At 39.5% G+C, this 22,616-nt stretch overlaps 1 protein-coding gene across 3 annotated transcripts; it reads left to right on the top strand.

Annotated features, from left to right (window-relative positions):
- Positions 1–1,794: 1,794 nt before the first annotated feature.
- On the top strand, positions 1,795–21,711 carry LOC117462726 (RNA-binding Raly-like protein). Of its 3 annotated transcripts, none has more exons than XM_071206257.1 (8): positions 1,795–1,928; positions 14,929–15,004; positions 15,632–15,679; positions 16,443–16,633; positions 17,655–17,768; positions 17,948–18,084; positions 19,620–19,657; positions 20,387–21,711. In XM_071206257.1, the coding sequence occupies exons 1-7, from the start codon at positions 1,892–1,894 to the stop codon at positions 19,650–19,652; spliced, it is 636 nt and encodes a 211-aa protein (XP_071062358.1). In that variant the 5' UTR covers positions 1,795–1,891; the 3' UTR covers positions 19,653–19,657; positions 20,387–21,711. The 3 variants fall into 3 exon arrangements, with proteins under 3 accessions (XP_071062358.1, XP_033960913.1, XP_071062359.1); XM_034105022.1 differs by having other exon boundaries at positions 20,383–21,711; XM_071206258.1 differs by lacking the exon at positions 19,620–19,657 and having other exon boundaries at positions 20,383–21,711.
- The last annotated feature ends 905 nt before the right edge of the window (positions 21,712–22,616 follow it).

The raw sequence follows: 22,616 nt of genomic DNA, 5'->3' as shown, positions 1-22,616 counted from the left end.
CATTGTCCTTGAATCCATTGCCTCCATCTTTCATGATGCTTTTACTTTCTTGTCTGTTCTAAGTGAGAACAAAGAAGCTGGGGGACCATTAAGATGTCAGGTTGTGTGCGAGACAGCTGCAAACCCCATGTCAGTGTAATTACATATTACAATTACAAGGCTTTGTCTACAGCAAAGCCCAAATGCTGCAACAGCTGGGGAATCAGTATCCACCCCCCCCCCCCCCCGCCCCCACTCTGCTTTTTCATCTTTGTCTCACTTCCGCAGCCCATCCACTTTAAATTACATTTAGAAAAGGATGATGGGAGACAATGGATGAAACTATTTGACTATAGTGAAGCCACACTGTGTTCGTCTGTATGCTAAGAAAGGCAGAATAATGTGTTTTCCAAGACAAACGTTGAATTTCAAACAGGAGACTTATGATTGTCTTTTGTTGTTATTTCGCTGCAAATGTGTTTTGAATTGTGTGACCTCTTGGGTCAAGGTTAGCGTCATGTGAATCATAAAGCAGGACGTGCTTTAGTTTATTATTTGATATGCAGAATTTGACATCTTTCTTACTTTTTCGCTTCTGAGCATTTCTCACTTGAATTGTATTTTCAGTAAGGACATTTTAGTTGTTTTATATTTTTATATTTAGTTTTCCATATAAACATACATTACATTACATTACATGTCATTTGTTAGACGCTTTTATCCAAAGGGGCTTACAGTACATACATTCAGTACAGTGGACAATCCCCACAGGAGCAATTTGGGGTGTCTTGCCCAGGGACATGCAGTGGGACTCGAACTTGCTATCCCCCTGATATCCAGCACACTACCCACTGATCCACAGCCTCACACTCATACAGTGACATATTTCAACATGGAAACTACTTGTAAATATTATGAATGGGAAAAATAAATGTAATGTATACACTTCTCTGTCACTTGTAATACAACTGACAAAACATATGGATTAAACAGATTCAGGATTAAAACAATATACAGACTGTGCATGTGATCATGCATGTATGTATTATTCATAACTAAGTATGCATTGACATATGTGCAATTACTAAAAATGTACGTATACGCAAGTGGACATGTACATATATGCAACCAGAGGAGCCAATAAAAGCTAATTTGATGTTTACATCCTTGTTGTTGCACTAACATCTTCATATTAACATTGGGTCAAATTACCCATACAAACCAATTATCCCTCGTGACTCCAAAGAGAGTGCCTTTTAGCTAAATTGAATAAAAGTAAATTGAGAGAAAAATTGCAAACTATTCCACATTTGTATTGCAAAAATACTGTTTTCAGCTTTTCAACTATGGTGATTTCCTGCTTTTCTCGGTTGTATAGCCAATGGACTGGGAACAATTTCATACATCCACTTTTACTTTGAGAAACTGCAATATTATATGACCAATGGATTAATCCAAAACTATTATCGTTAGATGCAGACATAACAATTAATTGTTCAAACAAGCAATGGCAAAGTTTTACTCGGTGCTTCACTTCAATTTATTTCTTACGGTAACATACATCTGGCAATTTTTGGGAGAGTTAGACTTTTTTTAAATCACATAACCTCCAAGTATCATCTCCAAAACCATCATTATTAAACTTCTTATAATTTCCCCACTGCCTAATCTTTGGGGCACAGAAACTAAATCGGGATTATTAGTTGAACTCCTGCATTTGAAGCAGAGAGGAGTATTTTGAGGCACCGGTTCCCCCCGGGATAGTTTGACAGATGGTACGGTCTGCAGCGGCTCTGCTGTGGGTCTGCAGCTGGAGGAGCTCACCGGCAGTCCGGCTGTTTTTAGGCAGAGAAAAGGAAGCCAAAGTCGGATAGACGACAGCAGAGTCATCGCTCTTGTTTCTCACTTTGACATGACCATGTACAAAGGCAGGCGTCGCAACCAGAGATGTGAGTATGAGGCTCATGAAGAAGGAGTTAGTGAAGTGTCGTTGAAGTTAATGATGATAGTTTGGACATTTCCGCGGTGTGATTTTATTAATTCAGGTGTTTCTTGTGACCAGTATCACTAACTTTCCATTGAAATTGTTTGACTATCAATGTCTAATTTATTTAAGCCCTAAGAGTAGTGGTGAAGTACACATTTGAGATACTTTACTTGATTATTTCCTATTTATTCAAGGCTCCTTTACACTTCTACTCCAGTACATGGATATTGTTATTTTATCTCCTCTACATTTAACAGACGCATAGCTACGAGAAACATGATACATTAAAGAAATATGCATTATTTAAGATTATTTTGTTGTTGAAATGATATGGCACCATTGACATTTTGAACCAAGTCATTTTCTCACTTTCGATAGCCTACTAACTACAATCTGCTGCTAATATTAGTATTACGTTTTTAAATTGTGGAATTAGTTACTTTATAAATAATGTGGTCCCTATTCCACCAGTGCCAAAGAGTGAGGATTTCTTGATGAACCTGCTTGTCAATATTCATTGTTAAAGTGCATGTAGGCTACTTTGTGCAGTCTACTTTGCATTGGAGTGGTTCTCTTTATTGAAATCTGTATTCACTGCATTGTGCCTCTTTCTGTTGCTCTGCATGTGTCAGCATTTGCATGTAAATGTAACATTCCCAGGAAGGAAAATGAATCCTTTTATCTTAAAATGCATCGTAAAAGAACTGGATTAGCTTTCATCATGCATGGCATTAAAGCATACTAATTACTTGATAATGATTCACATGAAAGGCTAATGTGGAAATCATTTAGCAATTTAGACCATAATCCTTTTATCATGTTATTTTTTTTCTGCTTTTCACATGAATTGTGTGAAACCAATTATGTTCAGTGACTTGATCAGGAGATTACTGCATAAGTCGTTTTTAATTGATTTGTTTCTGTTTAGTGATTGCATTCTAAATAAGGATAGTGGTGTTGGTGTGATGTTCAGTGCAGAAGTGCCTTTGAGCTACTGCAGCTGTGTTCAGTGTTTGTTTCACATAACAGCTCCAGGTATGGCGTGCACCTGTGCACATAAGAGGCTGATAGAGATGTTTTCTGCACTGTAAGCATATCTGTGGGTAAATGAATATTATATAATTTTAATGAATCTCGTATATGTTTACTGATTCATGGTCAGAATGAATTATGCATACAGTCCTTTTAGTCCTCGTTAATGGTTATTAAAATATGTAAATTAAGTACTGCTACTAATACTCTTTTTCTTCTGAATAGGCTTTTTCACAGCAGACATTATGTCTGCACACAGACGTGTTTCCTCCGTCACAAAATAAAATAAAACGCAGGTGTTACTAATAAGGTCAATCATGTGTTATCTTATGTGGGTCCCTGTAAGCCATTAAAAGGTGTGTTTCCATTCACCTGTTTTAATCCTTTTGCAATATCGCAGAAAATTAAACATTTTCCTCCATTCAGTTTTCCACATTGTTGTCTTTTACCGTTCAAGGCAAGTAGGTTTAGTTTCAGACGCAAAGTGGCTGGTTTGATGGAAAGGATTAGAAAAAGATGTCAGGCGGGGATGTAACAGTGAAGTGGGAAGTTTGTGAGACTGCACCTGAAACCTACTTGCTTGAGATCCAACTAGTTATTTTAATAACGTCATGTTGTTGCACCCTCTTTTTCTGCATTGAATATTTTTTTCCAACTGAAGAATGTTTGGCACCTAGCACCTACTGCTTATCTCGTTGAACCACCAAACAATAATCACATAAAGGTAGTGGTTGGAAAAGCATGTTTAGCATTTATTCAGACGCCTAAACATTTAAGTTGCTTAACAGTCTGAATTCGGACATAGTTTTGTGTATAATTTACACCCATATACATGAAAAAGTATTTAGATAGACTTTTATTCATCCCTCGTGGGGAAATTGTTTCTCTGCATTTGACCCATTCTAGTGTTAGGAGCAGTGGGCTGCCATTTTGAACAGCGCCCGGGGAACGGTGTGGGGAACGGTGTGGGGAACGGTGTGGGGAACGGTGTGGGGAACGGTGCCTTGCTCAGGGACACCTCGGTAGCACTTGATCTTGCCGGGACTTGAACTGGTGACCTTCCAGTTGCCAAGCCAAGCCCCTATCAACTTCGCTACCACCGCCCTTTTAACATTTTTTTTTTTTTTTAATATATAATATGTATATTTCCCTGATCAATAATGAATAATTCGGTAATAAAAATGAGGAAACAGTGAAAGCATTCATTAAAATGTCCCATGTGCTCAAGGTTGTTTTGTCGTTCCACAATCAACTTTAATAATCACACAATACAAAGATCTGAATCATAACTTCAACGTGGAGCAAAAATCTTTGAATATCTGATATTTCCTGAAAAAAATCAAGTTTAAAATAGTCAGTGACAACATTTTGGTGGCTTGTTATCAAAATGGACCAGTTCAACAAAACACTGGTACGCAACATTTTAATATTCTTTTTCCCAATAAAATAAAAAGCCAAGATAAGATGAGCATCTAAAAAAACATTTTGGGAACATTAGTTTTTGTTCCAATAATCACAAGATCTCAAATCTCTTTTGCGGGGTGCATGCCATTGCAGACTAAAATGATCAATCAAAATCTCCAAATGTTGCGTATACATTTTTTCTTGGTCAATCTAAAAGATTAATCACATCAATCATTGTATTAAGCAGCTTAGCTGAAGCCTAATCACGTATGCCGCTCAATATTTCAACAGTCAACTCCTGCGGTGGGAGGCCAAGTTTTCAGAGCGGATGAACAGGAAGCTTCTAGCAGCTGTCGGGGTATTTTCCAGCTGCTCGCACAGATTCATGAGCGTGTGGGGAGGGGGAAGTGATGGACCAGCTCCGGGGTTTAGAATATTTTTCAAATATGTTTCTTAAGAGCCACACTGTTACATCATAAGAAAATAAAGCCAAAATGAAAAAGGAGGAAAAGTGCATTAACAGCTCAGGAACGACGAGAGACTAAATTATGTTTACCTCAGGCTACAGCATAAAGCTCATTATGAGTTATTGTAAAAGCCAACACAAAATGCTGGTGAAATGTACCACAGCTGCAAAAACACTTTACCTCCTGTACTGCTGGTCCGACTTAGATATGTATTCCTATTTAGTACAGTATTCTTGGAAATCTAGCAACCCCACATCACTCTCTCTTCAATGGACCTCAGAAGCGTCTGAAGGAAATAATGTTATTAGATCCACTGAGCTCAAGGGCATGCTGCCAAATCTTTCCACTGCCAAGTAACCATTTTCCTTAAGAGGGCGAAAGAGCAAAGTACAAGAAATTCATTTAGGAAGGACAGCAATTAATCCATGTGTCTCCTTCCAACCATAACAACACCTGTAAAAGCCTCGAGGTCCTCGTCCTGATTGGAATTAGTTTGGAATCACTGTACATCTGGGGCCTCATTTATAACGCCGTGCGTATGGTTCCCGTGGGAAGGTTGCTTCCGTAGTAGAAATCCAAAAAATAGGTACAGAAATGTTCCGACATTTTCCGATTCACCAAACATTGCGTACCGGCGAGGAAAGTGCGTACAGCACTTCCTACGCCGGTTTCCCTTTATAAATCACAATCGACTTGAAATGCGGTGCAGCTTTTGCGGGCTTCACGTAACGCCCATATTCGCCTATAAATAGTCAAAGAAACGCCCATTCATTCATTCTGACTGACTTTATGAAGAAGATCGCAGGAAATGACGACAGAACAGCTAAAAAATACATCTCACACCGTGTCAGATTTTGGTTATTTTGGGGAGGTCGAGATAAATCATATTGTTTGGTGGATACCGTTTGAACGAGAGTAGCAGCATGGAGGTCATGTCTGCATGCTTTAATGTTCAAAAAGCTCTTTATTTTTCTCATACTGCCTGTGCTGCAGCACCTCTTTTCACCCTCTGTCTGAAACCAGAGCCCAGTCTGCTCTGATTGGTTAGCTGGTCAGCTCGGTTGTGATTGGTCAACCACTTAAGAGATGTCCCACCTCTTAGCCTTTCACATACAATATGTTGGAGCGCTAGCCAATAGAAGTGTGAGTGTTACATAGTGATCGTTACAGAAGTAAACAAAGGAGTCCAATCAAAATAAAATACTGACACACAGCAGTTACGTTCTGACTAGTTAGAAAAACATTAGATCATGTGAGTAAAAGGTCATTATGCCCCCATACACTAATGCTTATACGTGTGTTTATACCCACTCACAGTGCGCGTTTCCCCACCCTGTCACTCATCCTGCCCTGCTTGAAGAAACACACTCGCAGGTGTAATAAAAAGCCAAAGCTGCCTGTGCCCTTGAGCTGCGATCAGAGATTAGTCAAGTCCTTCCTGTCAGATTTACAGGGCGCGAGAACACAGCGTAGATTGAATCTGCGACCCCTGTCACGCAGGATGTCTCCGAGTCGCACATTTGTATTCACACAGGTTCCTGCATAATCTCTTAATCAAATACTGCTCACCTGCTCTCAGGATAAATGTTACAGCAGAGATGGAGTTTGCTCTGAGCCAGGAGTGATGCTCTGCCTGCCAAAAAATGTGTTTAGGCATTAGCGAAGGGAGGAAATGCTCTCATTAGTTTACTCAGGTTGTGTAACCATGTAACCATGACCCCCTCTGCCGTTATTTTCCAGAGAGCGTTAGTTTAAATGGATAGTGGATGAGGGCAACAACAAATTATCCTAGATACCTAATAAATCAATATCAGTTGAAGTGTACTTTATATTAAGAATACTTCCACCACTTTACCTTGCAGTCAGATGGTCAATGGAAACTGAAGCCATTGTATTTATCCATGCTCCTTTCAAAGGGGCCCTGTTGTGCTTTTTTGGGGTTTTATTTTTCTGCAGTCTTTTTATATAGGTTTGTGTGCATGTAAATGGTCTCCAAAGGCTAACATCCCTCCAGAGGGAGTTTCTCTCCCACACACTCCCCACCTGCCTGAAACGCCTCCACTATACTTGTGTGTTTACTTCTGTGACCTGATTACATAGTGATGTCATTATGTCATGTATATGTCATAGTCTGATGAAAACGGTAATTGTACCTCTCTAAACACAGAAGTTGCTGGTCTACTTCTGCCTAGTTATTTATCTTGTGTTATTGTGTGACTTTGCTGTAACAAATTAACCGATTAAAGCAAGTCTGGTAAAGATAGCATATATTGATATAACAGCCTTAGTTTTTAAGGTGGCCAAAGTACGTATTGCTGCTGCCCCAGGGCTATGAATCTGTTTCTCCAAAATGGGGGCTTGCCGAACGCCACATATTGTAGGAGGATACACGCTGACTATGAATAAGAACTTCATACATCACCGCTTCAAAACATCCCAGCTATCACTATCCTCACAGTTAAAAGTTGCTTTGTAAAGTCTCTTCAAATGTTTTGTTGCTCATCAGAATAATGCCAGTCAAGAGGAAAATTGCTCATAACCTATAATTCAGTGCAGCGCTTGTCTAAATGAAAGCAGCACAAAGTCTATACCGTTTTCTTTTCAAACTATAAGCCCAGTGGACTCATCACTTTTCGTCAGTGTGTGTGTCTACGCTGTTGGGGCGATAATGACTCGTCCGCACCTCCAGAGAGCTCAAGGGCACGCTGAGCTGAAGGGTCTATATCTAACTAAAATAGACACTCGCAGGTAATTTAGCGGAGCTTCATTAATATGAATGAACCCAAACTGAGTCAGAGGAGCCCTGAGGTGCTGCTGATGATTGTATTCTTGAGGGATCCGCTGTGGATTAATAAAACTGTTACTGAACTCAGACACTTCTTTGCCGTAGAAGAGGTTTAATTAAAATGAGGTCTGGCCCATGAAGTCATGCTTTCATCTTTTCCACAGATGAGGGGCAGCGGAGTGAAAACACCTCTTTCACCTCAGATTGTGATTTACAAACTAGAATGGCAAGATGCAACCTCTGAATTAGTTAAAAGAAGATTTCACAGTGCATGTAAATACTGTATTTTTACATCATATTTTTCTGCTATTATAACGTAAAATAGAAATCACAATCTGTATTGTGAATCAAATTTTAGGGCTTTATTTAGTGTCAAAGGAGCTACTTTGCACCAATTAGTTATCATTTATTTATAATGTTTTCATTGTCTTTGATGTAATTATGTTTTAAAATGCTTTTCATCATATTTTCTGTTAGTTGGAAGTACTTTGTAATCCTCCTGTTTTAATTTAAAATTACAATAGGTATCATCCTTAACACTGAAATTATCAATTTTTTAACATTAACCATTGATCAGATATCTTGGTGTGATGCAAAAGAGGTTGAACTAACAGATAATAATCCCTAAGGTACCAAAGTTATCAACCAGAGTGGAAGAAAGGAAATTAAACACTGGACCTACATTTGTCTGGAAATCTTAAACATGAGTTTAACATGTATAAGTTGATACCATGTCTACCAATTATTTCGTACTGCGTTTTCATCAGAAGACATTTACAGTAATGCATTTGCATCTGTGGATTAAGTCTGTCTATAGCAGAGTTAGAGGCAGAGAAGAGCTTGTTGTTGTGTTTTTATTATTTGTCATATTTTTTATTAAATCAGTGTGACGCACTGATTCCCCTCTGCCCACAGCTGCTTAAACAAGACTCGGCAGCAGCCATGTTTCCCCCAGTGACCCATACAAATGCACTTTAACACAGAACTGTGCATTGGATCTTGTTGGGAAAATACTGAATGTACTCTTCCCATATCAGAGTAGCACATGATAACAAAGGCCCCGTAACAGGATGTATGTTTACATAGAGGAGCGTCAGCAGGACCGTTTCAGGCACATGATAGCTTTGTGACAACGATTAACATGATGATTCAGCCTCTATGGAGATAGACATGACAAGCATGATCATTTCTGACGTGTAGCTAATCCAAACTAAACATTGTATACTGCTTTGAACTGGTATTCCTCCATCTTGTGACTGTGTAACACCCTCTCTTGTTTATAAGCAGCTAAATGAAATGTAATAAGCATGCGAAGGACACTGTTGTCCCAAATGCTCTGTATGTGAGGACTACTTCCATTCTTGCAAGGATAATAAATACATGTATCCTGATTATTGAAAATCAAGCCGGTGGCGAGTGATATTTTCCTAACAGATCTGTAACAACAAATGCACTTGACATTAACCACAGGGGTCCCTTAAAAATCATGCCTCAATGATTATACTTGAATTTGTTCTTTTTTAATTATACCACACAATATGTGTAGAACAATAAAAATCCTTAGCACTGATTATTTTAATACTGCATTATTATATTCCGCCTTATTCACATACAGTATAGCAAACACACTCTGAGTATCAGCCCCAATAACAATGTTTTATTTAAAGGTGGGGTAGGTAAGTTTCAGAAACCGGCTCGAGATACACTTTTTGTTATATTCCATGGAATGCTCTTAACATCCCGATAGCAATGAATATATAAGTGCTTTGACAAAAAATCCATAAAAAAATGTCATCTGTGGAAGCCATGATACTGTAAAAAGCACGACCAATCAGACAGGGCGGCAATCCAATTGGATTGCCGTCCTGTCTGTCAGCCTTCCATCTCGTGCACACACAAATGTATCTCGTGCCATCATTGGGCGTGCCGTCATTGGGCGTGCATTGCAGCAGTACTTCAATGACTCGCCAGCAACAGGCGGCCACTTTCACCAGTCTGCTGACGTCATGTGCGCGTTCGTGTGTGTTGGAGGAGGTGCTCTGTAAGGAAGTCTGAAGGAAGGGGCGGATTCTTTTCTGCTGTGTACTTTCAAATTTTAGTGCACTCGAGCCGGTTTCTGAAACTTACCTACCCCACCTTTAAGCCACCTTCACAACATCATCAAAAAGCAGTACTTTTTACAGAAAAGCCTCTCATGAGTTGAGAGGATGACCAGAGGGCTTCAGTTTCTGTCTCTGACCTTTTATTTGTTATTCTACTGCAGTGAGCACACTCATAATGGCGACAGCATAAAGCATCAAACTAACTTTTCATATTCCCCCTCAATGTGATTCTGCATACAGTTTACAGTATCAATCAAATACTAACTGGCTATTGCTTAGCAACACAGTCTCTATCTCTTCCCTCTCAAGCCTCAACCTTTTTATGGATACACCAAACAAGCCACACACGCACGCACACACACTTGTTCTATCTTTTGTATATGATTAATAAAATGACTATTATTAATCAGACGCTGACTGCAGGCGTGTGGAGGGGGTATGGTGTTCGTTTAAGAGTGCGTGTCAGTGCTTCGCTCTCTCATAATGACCCCAGCAGGGGACCAGAGAGCAGACTTTACAATGAGAACCACTCCTCACGTCTTCATGAAGCCCTAATGACAACGATACAGCCGTCCCCGTGTCCCTGAGAGCCACCGATACATCCCGGATCCATTAGTCCATTAGTGAGAGTGAGGAGGGAATAAAGAGAAAGAAAGAGTGTGTGTGTGTGTGTGTGTGTGTGTGTGTGTGTGTGTGTGTGTGTGTGTGTGTGTGTGTGTGTGTGTGTGTGTGTGTGTGTGTGTGTGTGTGTGTGTGTGTGTGTGTGTGTGTGTGTGTGTGTGTGTGTGTGTGTGTGTGTGTGTGTGTGTGTGTGTGTGTGTGTGTGTGTGTGTGTGTGTGTGTGTGTGTGTGTGTGTGTGTGTGTGTGTGTGTGTGTGTGAGAAATAGAGGTCTTACAGTATATACTCTTGTCTTGATGTATTTTCCATTATTGAATTCATCCAGCCCGGGATATTGTAATCTTCTCCCCCCGTTGTTTGACTTCAGCTCCTGTCATGACGTGTGTTGGTGCATGATCCCAGAGGCAGTAGATCCAGAGCTGATGTTTTATCTGAGCAACTTTTTTTAACCTGTCCCGGCTGACTCATCCGTCAGACTCTTGTCGGTGGGAGCCTCTGTTCGTACGTGGGGAGGCAATGTTTGATATTTGTTTGTGTTTTTTTGTGTATGACCTTGAGCAGCACTCGAGGCTGATTGAGCAGACGCAGGGACATCAAGCTGACAGACTAAACAAAGTGATACCAGCCTGCTTTAGCGCAGTAGAGCTCTTGGCAGCTATAAGGGGCTGTCAATCCAACAAGAGAGTGGATGAGTCATAGTAGTCTGCTAATACATTTTAAGGATATTTTATTGTCTTTTTGCACAATCAATGTCCCAGTTCTCTCAAGGCCCCTGAAAACTTTTTTAAAAAGGTGTACAGCCTCTCTGATGGTCTTTATCTATGTCTGTGTGTAAGCTACAGTGGACTGAAGTTAAATCACTAAATTAATCAATGCATTCTACCTACATTTGCCTGGATAGTCTCATCACACAGAGCCAGACAGGAGCTCAGGGAGCACACACCTCTGTTAACAAATAGTTTCATTAAACCTAATCTATAGACTTGTTATTAGGCGATAATGTATACAACTTTCCGTTTTATACATGTAAATCTGCAGTTTGGAAAATGTATCGAGTTGTCTAAAAAGTTGCCATAATCAAACTTTTTTACTACAGTTATATCAGACATGTATACCCTGATCAACATCTGAGTAAATCAAACTTTATTGATTAATTATACATTTGAGAACAAATTATAAAAAGTTCTGACATAAAAAAGGAAATTATGGTGGGTTTCTTGTTTCATTACAATGGATTATTTTTGTACTGAAAGAAATGTAAAGTGATGTACAGTAAGGAGTTTTTTCTATGATATCCAAATAAATGATTGGCCTTTATTAATTATGGACATCACATCAGACGTAATCAACTCTTTCAAAAGCTCTGTGTAATAGTGTCTTTGCATTTGTTCAACTTAAAGTGGACCTATCATGCTATATTTGAAACATATATTGTAGGGCCATTAGTGCTGGGGGGAAACGATTATTTTGAAAACGATTAATCGGGCGATTATTTGATCGATTAGTCGACTAATCTAACGATTATTTTTCTGTTGTTCAATTCATAAAAAACGTAATGTAAAAAAAACGTAATGTAAAAAAAAAATATTTCACGATACTGTGTCTCAGGGGATCTTAATATTTAAGAACCTATTAATGTGTTATACCAGATTAACGGAAATAATCTCAGCTAACTGACGAAACAAACCATGTTTACCAAAACAAAACACAAGTCTCATAAGAAGCATCTAAATGACCCCTGAGCGAAAAATGCTAACGGACATTGGCACAGAACTCAAGATAAAACTACCCTTATTACTTATCGTAGCTGCACATACAAGATATCCGATTAAAGCTGAGGTTCCACAGATTATGTAGGTATATAGTATCATCACTAAGTGATCCGGACTCGCGACAGGGGAAGCAAATACAGTAATCACAACACGTACCTTTACAGAGCTTCTAGGGAGATCGTCTCACCACCGTAGCTGTCAATCTGATCAAAAGACGTGTTCAATGGCATTAAAATGAGAAAAAACGCGGCTGAATCGGTTAATCCATAGGTTTTTAACGTCTATGTATAAAAAAATGATTGCATTTATAATCCATAATTCCATTTTAATGTAAAAATCGGAGAGCAAATGCTAGCTGCTAATGGTAGCCACCACAGCTAGAACTGCTTGTTGCTGTGGGTGACCCACGTGTGTGTAGCGACGTGTCGACGCGGAAATATGTCGTCGACGATATTTTGAAGTCGATGCGTCGTCGACGTTGTCGTCGATGCGTCCACGTTGCCGATGCGTCGACGTTGTCGTCGATGCGACGTCGACGTTGTCGTCGATGCGACGTCGATGCGACGTCGACGTTGTCGTCGATGCGTCGTCGATGCGACGTCGACGTTGTCGTCGATGCGACGTCGACGTCGTCGATGCGACGTCGACGTTGTCGTCGATGCGACGTCGACGTCGTCGATGCGACGTCGACGTCGTCGATGCGACGTCGACGTCGTCGATGCGACGTTGTCGATGCGACGTCGACGTCGTCGATGCGACGTCGACGTCGTCGATGCGACGTCGACGTTGTCGTCGATGCGACGTCGACGTTGTCGTCGATGCGACGTCGACGTCGTCGATGCGACGTCGACGTCGTCGATGCGACGTCGACGTCGTCGATGCCGTCGATGCGTCGTCGACGTTGTCGACGATGCGACGTCGACGCGACGTCGACGTTGTCGTCGATGCGACGTCGTCGATGCGACGTCGACGTTGTCGTCGATGCGACGTCGACGTTGTCGTCGATGCGACGTCGACGTTGTCGTCGACGTTGTCGTCGATGCGACGTCGACGTTGTCGTCGATGCGTCGACGTTGTCGACCGCGTCGCTACAGCACTAAGGGCCATACCTATATACAACTTGTCTGTGATTTTTTTTTTTTTCAAAATACCAAACAGATCATGCATTTTAGCCATGCCTCATTTCGCTCTATTTGCTCTTTTCCAGCCCTGTTTTTGCAAGGGCTGATTCTGCTTTTGTGGCAGACTACAGCGCTGCTTACAGGCCTGGCATATGTACTACAGCGTCTCCAGCGCTTTCGAGCGGTCTCTCATTCCCCTGATAGGTGGAGAGTTGCCCATATAGGCGGAGCACCCCTTTTCTGACGTCAGAAAAATTCCAATAATAATCAGCTCCGTTGCAGCCCCTGTTTTTAGAGATTTGGGTATGGAGGAAAAGAGAGAGGGTTGTGTTTTCTGACACTTGGTGAGTTCCCTGACACACCGTGACACATATTCATGTATAAAAGACGTACAAAAGTGCATTTTGCATGATAGGTCCCCTTTAAAGGTGGGGTATGTAATTCACTTCAGAAACACTTTTTGTTATATTCCATGGAATGCTCTTAACATCCCGATAGCAATGAATATATTAAATGCTTTGATGATAAATACATAAAAAAATGTCCTCTGTGGAAGCCGTGGCGCTGTAAAAAGCACGACCAATCATCTGAGCCGGCCCGGCTAAAATAACTGGATGGCCTACCTGCCTGTCAGCCTTCCATCTGTGCACAAACTTATCTCGTGCCCTCATTGGTCATGTGCGCGTTCGTGTGTGTTGGAGGGGGGGCTCTGTAAGGAAGTCTGATTTTTTTCGGTTGTGTACTTTCAAATTCTAGCGCACTCGAGCTGGTTTCTCCAAGATTACCTACCCTACCTTCAAGGGACCATACTGAACTACATTAAAACTCTATTAACAAAGTACATATTGAAAAAAAAAACAGATACTTGAAGCATAAATGTCAAGGCAGTTCAGACTCTACAATGTTTATGTGCTTCATCCAATGAATGCCATTGTGTTCATGCCTATGGACTATAAGATGTTTTCTTATCACAACCAATGGCAACTGTACATCATTTCTAAGGCATTAAAACGCCTATAACCTTTTCAACCCTTTTTTATCAAGATTGTTTGGTGCTTTGATTTGATATTGACCTTGTTGTATTATAATCCTCTTCCACTTTGTGCTGTATAATTTTCTCATTAGGGAGTCGTTCAAGCGGTTGGAGAACTGCCATTTGTATAATATGCTTTTTATTATGTTACAGTAGTTGCAATGAACATGTTATATGCAGTTAAAATCAAATTATGCCTCTGCTTGCGTTGTTAACTGCAAAGATGTAGCCTTCTCTCTAAGACGGGTAGAGATATGGCGAGTTTATCCAATACACGAAATTCAGAGGCCAGTAAGAAAATAGTCTGATGTGTCCGCGTCTGAGAGAGAATTTTAAAGGGAATCAGCGGTGCATCTTACCCCTTAACTCTTTCTCTTATCAAAAGTCAATCCGCTAATTAACCATGTCTCTTGTCTCGGAAAGTTGAGATCCTGAAAGTTCTCTGTGCAGATTTATTTCTTAGTTAAAAAGTAATGCAACTTCGAAATGGAGAGTTATCCTGATTGTTGTAAGGGTTGTAGATTGTATTGACCATAGCTGGTTATTCCATGGTATACTTTTCTGCTGATCGTTATTACAAAATGTGTAACTGTGATTCCTTCGTCGATTTTTCACTTTGCTTACAGATATCAACATGGCAGGAGAGCCCAAACCGTACAGGCCTAAGATGGCCTCCAAGAGGCCTCTCTCGTCCCTCTACAGGTCTGTGTCAGGTTATTGCTTTTGTGACCTAGTTTTCCAACCGTTCTCATATTCTGCTGTCATCTTGGGTAGTTCTGGAGGAACAGCCAATTTCCTAACTGTGATATCAATGATTGTTGTTATCACACATTCACTCCTTCTTGAACTGTGCACAAGAAGTGAAATGGCAGACGTAAAAAAAGAAAACACAAAACAGGTGGCTGTCAATTGGAAATAAGCTTATCATACTTAGATGAAATGGTACAGCTCTCATGTCTGCAAATATGAAGCTGAAGCAACATTTAGCAGCTAGTTAGCTTAGCCCAAAGACCTTGCAACAGGGCGGAACAGCTATCTGGAAAAAATCGGCCCTACAGTAGCATCTTTACAGATCACTAATTACTTTACGGCTATGTTCATGACATCTTTACAAAAACTGAATAAACTAAACTAAATCTGCTGGTAGGGAAATATTTCAGTTGTTATGCTTAGCTAAGCTAAGTGGCAACTGGATGTAGTCTTATGGTTACACTACAGCTATGACAGTAGTGTATTCAGTCTTGTGTTAGGATTTAGTTATTTTTCTTGCTAAATGTATGCATTAAACATTATAACAGAAGAATGAAACAGTCCGTATTATCTTCACAGCGGCTACGAGTTTGACTATGACTACTACAGAGACGATTTCTACAGCAGGTATGCAAAAGCACTATTTACTTTTTAATTCTCAATATAGTATTTTCAAGTAACTTTCCTCCTGATATTTGCCTTTCAGTTTTCACCCTTCTTCCTCCCCATTCCCCGAGTCAGCTACTTAGATACAGATGAGTTTTGGGCAAAATAGCCCCATTTCAATCTGAGGCAAAGTAACCACATTATCATAGGCATAATGAATGTCATATTGGGGAGGTTTTATTTCCTCTCCGTTGGGCTTACTAATGATGCTTTTATCCACATAATGCGAGGACTGAATGTCAGATATTCCCCCGGCTGGTCATTTGCGCTGGCAAGGCAGCATATGCTTCTTGCTTCTGACATTTTCATTGGTTTGTTATTTATTTCCTGTACTTTGAAATATCCCTGGGAGTGCAATCCTTCAGCTTTGAGTCATTATTGCTATTTGGGCAATTTGATGTGTCATAGGCAACCGGGAACAAGATTTTGATTGGATGGCCCCGTGTTGTTCAATATGTAGCTCTATCATTCAAACAACTTGTGCAAAATGTCTATTCAGTCTTTTCTAAGCGTTGCTTGTTGCTTGAAATAACAACATGTAGGAATCTTGGGAGTGACAGCTTGAAAAACACCACTTTACTGTTCAATTCCAGTAATATATTCAGAAATACTTCTCTATGCTTTTTAGAAAAGGGTTTTGCGGCACTGTAATACTGTTTTCTAACAATTCTCTTCTTACTAAGTTTGCTGCATGTTTACTTTATGTTTAATGTGTCTTCTTTAGACTCTTTGAGTACCACGGTCGTGTCGTGCCCCCGACCCGTGCAGTGATCCCCATCAAACGTTCGCGGCTAGTCGTCCAGTCCAAACGCAGAGCCAAATCCTCTTTTCCAGTCAGGGCCTGTTCTCCCTCCTCCTCCTCCTCTTCCTCCTCCCGAGCACTCAATGTCGGCTCTTCCATCACAGTCCCTAAGCGTATGTTCTCTTTTTCCCTATTTTTTCCTCTAATTCACTTTTCCCCGCTCTGTTATAAAGAACGTTTTTGTTTATTTCTACTTGGGTCTTATTTGTGAAGGTTTGGCCATCATTTGTATTGGTTGTGATTAGATTGTATTCAACTAAGTGATTGATTAGATGTGAAAATATGACTAAATCGCTTCAGTGTCAGGGTTAACAACATGAGCATTTAGACATCAATATCAAACTAGTCAAGGACTAATACTAGAAACAGCTATCCTGGGTCTATCGGATCCAAATTACCTACAACGCTTTCCACCATTATGTAAAAAAAAAAAAAAAAAGTACATTTATAAAAAATAAAAAAAAGTCCAAATAATCCTTTTAAATTGAGATGAGTGTATTGACACTGACAAGAATGATGACCAACACTGCTAAATTGATATCTAGATTTTATGAAACCTTAATGTTTTCTAATTGTTAAAAAATGCCGTACTGCTCCTTCACGTATTGTCCACATCATGCGATTCAGTCAAATATATCATAGGACTGGGTGATATGTTGGTATTAAATCATTTTGATCATAGTTTTGGATATCAGAATATGGCAAGAGTGTTGTCTTCTCCTGGTAAAAGATACATTACAGTAAAGTGATGGGATTTTCTACAATTTACCACACCATTCTAGCTTTACTGGTATTTGCATTTACTTATTTTTTCATCAAATCCACATTACTGGTGATTATTTAACAAAGATTTCACTGTGGTAATATTTTGTAAAAGCGCCAATAGTCAACCCTACAATAAGATCACACAATTGATATTGAATTATTCAGTCAAAAATATTGTGCAGTTAGATTTGTTACTTATCAGTCCATTTTTATCATAAACTCTGTCTTCATACGCCTTCATACACCCTTTAGTAATTGTACCTCAGCAACATTTCTCACAATAACCTTGTCTAAGTGTTATAACCATGGGCCTCCTTGTCAAACTTCACATTAATTATGATTTTTAACTCTATTCATGTATGCACACAGTGAAGAAAGACCAGCTCCTAACAATCAAGAAGGAGCTGTCACAGATCAAGAACAAGATCGACTCTCTGCTGGGCCGGCTGGAGAAGATTGAGAGGCAACATCGTTCTGACGGCGGTGAGATTTGACAGAGGGGGAGGATGTGTCTGCGTGAGAAGCATGAATTTATACATGTGGAGATGAAAGACGGAGTGATACAGAAAATATTAACGCTGAAGACTATACTACTGGTAAAAAATAAGATGTTAATAAATCTGAACCGCTCGGATGTTAACTGCCGCTCTCTCTTTCCCCAGACATGCAGAGGAACCAGGAGGAGGTTTGTGAGCGTCTCCATGGTGACCACTCAAGTGCGGAGGAGGCCGAGGTGGAGGCGGGGGAAATGACGGACGGCGGTGAAGACGACTTTGAAGATGAAGGAACTGGGGATATGGTGAGTAGGTCAAGTAGACATTCACAGTCTCAGTAAAGAGCGAGCGAGTTCCTCCTGTCTGAAGGAAATACTGTGATATATAGGAGGCGTGTTCGACAGGATCTCTGTGTGTGGGTTTCTCTATAAAATAAAAGTCACCTGATCTGTGCTTGCTCTACTGAACTTGTTCGATTTGAAGGATTGACGTCTTATTGTTTAAGTAGTAGTTTAACATTTTTAACACATTCATTCTCTTTTTGGCTGAGAGTTAGACGAAATTATTGATCCAACTCATGTCTGTAACTGGAATAAGAAGCTACAACCAGGAGACACTTAGCTTAGCATAAATAATGGACAAAGCAGAAACAGCTAGCCACTATTGGGTTGATTGTGCATTGATTTTAAGTTTACTTGCACATTTAAAAAAACACGAAGATAAACAATTACAGTGCAGGAAGAGGCAGAAAACCCATTGGGCTAATTTGAAGCCTCCAAATAAATATGTTAACATTTGTGTTAAAGAGAATATAATAATATAGATTGCATCTTGGGACTCCTTTCCTGATGATAAGAACAAATACATCTGAGGTAAAACTACTCTGTGTTTATGTCCTACAGGCAACATACTTCAGTTCTTTTAATGTTGGATTATAATATTTATTATATAAGATTTTGAGATTACCTGGTATGGGGGTGCTGAAGCTAGAGACTATGAAACGTAATGAGAAATCCTCTGTCAGAGACTTTTTTTTAAGAAAAAAAGGTAGCCCTTCAATGAAATATCTTAATGGAGAGGCTTAACCTGTTAAGAGCTCCGAAAGAGATATTGCAAGAAACAGCGTCTGAGGGCTTCTTAACATTTAACAAACTATGAATGTGTCATACCCACTTAACGGGAAGAAACTCAGCTATCAGACAATATTAACCATGTTTAGCTAAACACAAGGGTAATACCAAGCCTCTGAATTAGCACTAAGCAAAAAGATTCTAACGCACTTACAGTAGCACAGAACTCACGGTAGAAATATGTTATACTTCATTGGTTCTGCACAAACAATGGTATATACGTATCATCACTCCACGACCATAACTCAGGGCAGCGAAGGCGAAACCAGACAACACACAACTTAGCTTTACGGAGCCAAAACGGCAAATACGTCTTACCTTTGATGTTTTCTGATCAAAAGTTTTGTTCCATGGCATTAAAACGATAAAAACGCTGCTGAAGGTTAATCCAATGTGTCTGTGTCACTTTGAAATGATGCGGGAGGGGGCCAAGGGGCTTAACAGGTTAACAGGTTAATGTTTTTTGTGTAATTTATTGTGGTCAATTTGAAAACTGATCAATATATAACAATACTGAATAGCTTTAGAAGCAGTTTTTGTATATTCTGATATATGTTGCCATTGGTATGTCATGAAAACCCATCCATGTCTATTTCTTTTTTTAAACAAATTTTAAAGAGTATAAAAACCCAAATTCATTAAGAATGAAAGAAGGAGCGTTTATAACAGCAGCTGTCAATCTCACTGATGTCTTTGTGTTTAATTTGCAGATTGAGAACCACATATCAGACATTGACAACTGAGAAAGGTCAGTATTTAATCCCTTCTTAAAAGGGAATCATTCTTATTGACATGAAAGGAACTGTCATTTCCTTTTGTGAATGGACTTTAGCAGTGAAGGGATAACAAATGACCCAAACCCATTTTCAGCGCCCAACAACTTGGTAGTTAATCATCAACAGCAACTCAAAAGATCAGTTTATATTCCACTTTTAGGCAGAATGAGAAACGCTGCTCACCCCATGGCCTGTCATTCTCTCCGTCTGCAAGCATTAGGGAAAGCTTCTCTGCCGTTATCGCTGATGATGTCTGAACGGCCGCTGAGATACAACTCCATCTCATCCCTACTTTCCATCAGACGACATTTAAATCCCCTGATTTTCTTTGTATGAACAAATAGCTTTCAGATTTAATTTGCCTCTGGGCTGACATTTCCTCCCTGTTGTCCTCGAGTGCCCGATAACAGAAATCTCTTTCGGAGCTTTGAACATGATGGATCATTAAGATGATGGTATAATGAACTCTTTCCTCAGGTGGTTATCTTAGTGGTTGCAGGTAAAATCAGAAGCACTCGTTTATTTTTAATATACTCGCAGCCCCATACATCTCGTCTGTTTTTCACCTCACAGGGAAATCTTGCAATCAAAGCACCCTTGAAATGTAACTATATTTTCTACGTACATTTCCTGTGAAAAACTACAGATAATAATAAATGTTCCCTCTTTCTGTCTTGTTTTTCATCCTTTCTTCAAGCCAGGGGAAAAAGGAAGCGTATAGTTGAAGAAGTTGCGAGATACCAGCAAAACCTTCTTGATCAAGAAGGTGCATTTGAAATAAAAGGAAAGCAATGACGGGAGTGACTGACATCAGAGGAACTCGTTTTTTTGCTTCTTTGCCTCATTATAACATGACACTCCAGATGTGTACTTCATCAAAATGCTGGTAGTGAATATCCTCCAGAATACTGCGAGATCAACCGCAAAGAGCAATCAATAATTTACCTTCAAGCTGATTGCATATCTGAAAAAATAAGGACAATATATTGTGTGCTTACTATATTTTGGTCTGTATTGTGCATAAAATACAGTGTTCAATGAGATGAACCATGAAATGCCCTCTTTTGTTGTTACTTTTTTCCTGTTTCTGTGCTTTCAAAACTTGCTAGCCTCGGCGCAGGCAGGAAGCTAAATTGAATGTAGGAAAAACACTTATGTGATTTTGCTTAATTTGTACATTTTGCTGAAATGTACACAGTATATAATTTATTCACAATGTCTCCACACAGTGTTGTGTATGCATATCATGTTTGCCGTTTGTTACACATGATGAAATGCATTTTAAATTGATTTTGCATTCTGTATGTTTTACTGTCTGCATGTTTTAAATGTGGCTATTATGGATTATTTGTATTCATTGCATCTGTTGTACAGCTATGGATTATAGACGTTTTTGAAATAAACCCGTTCTTCTCAACAAAAAGAAAAAAAACAGCCGGCCTGAGTGTTGTGGCTTCAATCGTGAAGGAAAAAACGTGCACTGTGAGGGTTTTATGCTCAGTACAAAAAAGTTATTTTCACTTCATGGCTTGCAGAACAACTACAAGAATCTTTTATTAACAGTGTATGACATGAGAAGCACTCAAAAGTTTATACCAGCCTCCAAACATATTTATCCTCATTAGCAACATGGCTTTTGGTCCATCTGTTTGTCTGTAAAGTGTCACCACTTTAGTTTAAATTAAAATATAAAGACTGATGGTTTGAGGGTTGTCGTGAACATTTGTTTAGATATTTATGTTCCCGAAAAGATGAATCCTGCTGACTTTGTCAATCCTTTGACTTTTCCTCAGCAACATCATGAATTTGACTTCTGTATTTGATGAAAATGTTTTAGGAAATCTGATTTGATTGCTATGAAATTCTGTTGGATGATATACATATAGCTTGTAGATTGAAGGAATTGAATTGGCAACTATTCTTTTCATCAGTCATTTCATGGCAACTGGTTTTTATATGTGATGCTTTGATGCTTTTACCATGTCATTATTTTCACAATTTGATTAAACAAGCATTGTGAACAGTGTGCCTTTCTTGCTTTTTTCTCCAATTAAACAATTTATCGATTCGCCAAGCAAATGATAAGTATAATCTATAGTTAAAATAAACAAGTTGCAACAACAGTTAAATGCTGCCTCCATATTAATGCAGATATAAAGAGTACACTTTTACACATTTAGCTGCTTTGTGTGTAGTTCCAGCAAATTATGTATGTTAGCATTGCCATTGTTGCAGTAATATCACAGTGCTACTAGATGGAGGCTTTTTTACATGAACTTTTCTCTCCACATTCAGACTCTTTTTTTGTAAAACGAATGGGAGTAGTGGGGTGAATATAAAGGCACATATGCTAAACTTACAAATTCCCCACTCTAGTTTAATTGAAGCCTTCCATTAGTTTTGTTCTGTAATTGGCTACAAGAATATTCATCTTAGTTTGTCTCTTTTTATCCAGTGCCCTTGAAAACTAGAGTTAATGAGTGGTAAGTGGTGATGAGGAAGCAGCAGGTGGCATTTCTATTTCACTCACTTCATTAGCACCAGATCATCATTTTCACAGGTTAAGGAGGGCCATTGGCTGGGCTGCAGGTATAATTGGTTCTATCATTGCTGGCTCGAAGCCAGTGAGTGCAATGATCAGTCATGCAGTTCTTCAAATATGGACAATGTTCAGTGTGTGATGAAGTGAATCAATCACCGGCTTGTAGCTGCTGCAGGAATTATGAGTATAATCGGATCTTTATAATACATCTGTGATTACTTGAGCAAGGATGCACAACTTGCAGCAAGCTTTGTTTCACAGGCCTATAAGTCAAAGATAAAGCTATGGGAGGTTTGGTGAATTATATCTTAGAGAAAGCAGGCATAAAAGGAGCCATTTATATTTAATGTATTTCTTTATGAATAATTCCAAAATGGCTAAATCTTCGG

This window comes from Pseudochaenichthys georgianus, chromosome 17 (assembly GCF_902827115.2).
Source record: "Pseudochaenichthys georgianus chromosome 17, fPseGeo1.2, whole genome shotgun sequence".
Taxonomy (NCBI): Eukaryota; Metazoa; Chordata; class Actinopteri; order Perciformes; family Channichthyidae; genus Pseudochaenichthys; species Pseudochaenichthys georgianus.
The sequence above is the reverse complement of the archived record's forward strand: the minus strand, read 5'-3'. Positions and strand labels throughout refer to the sequence as shown.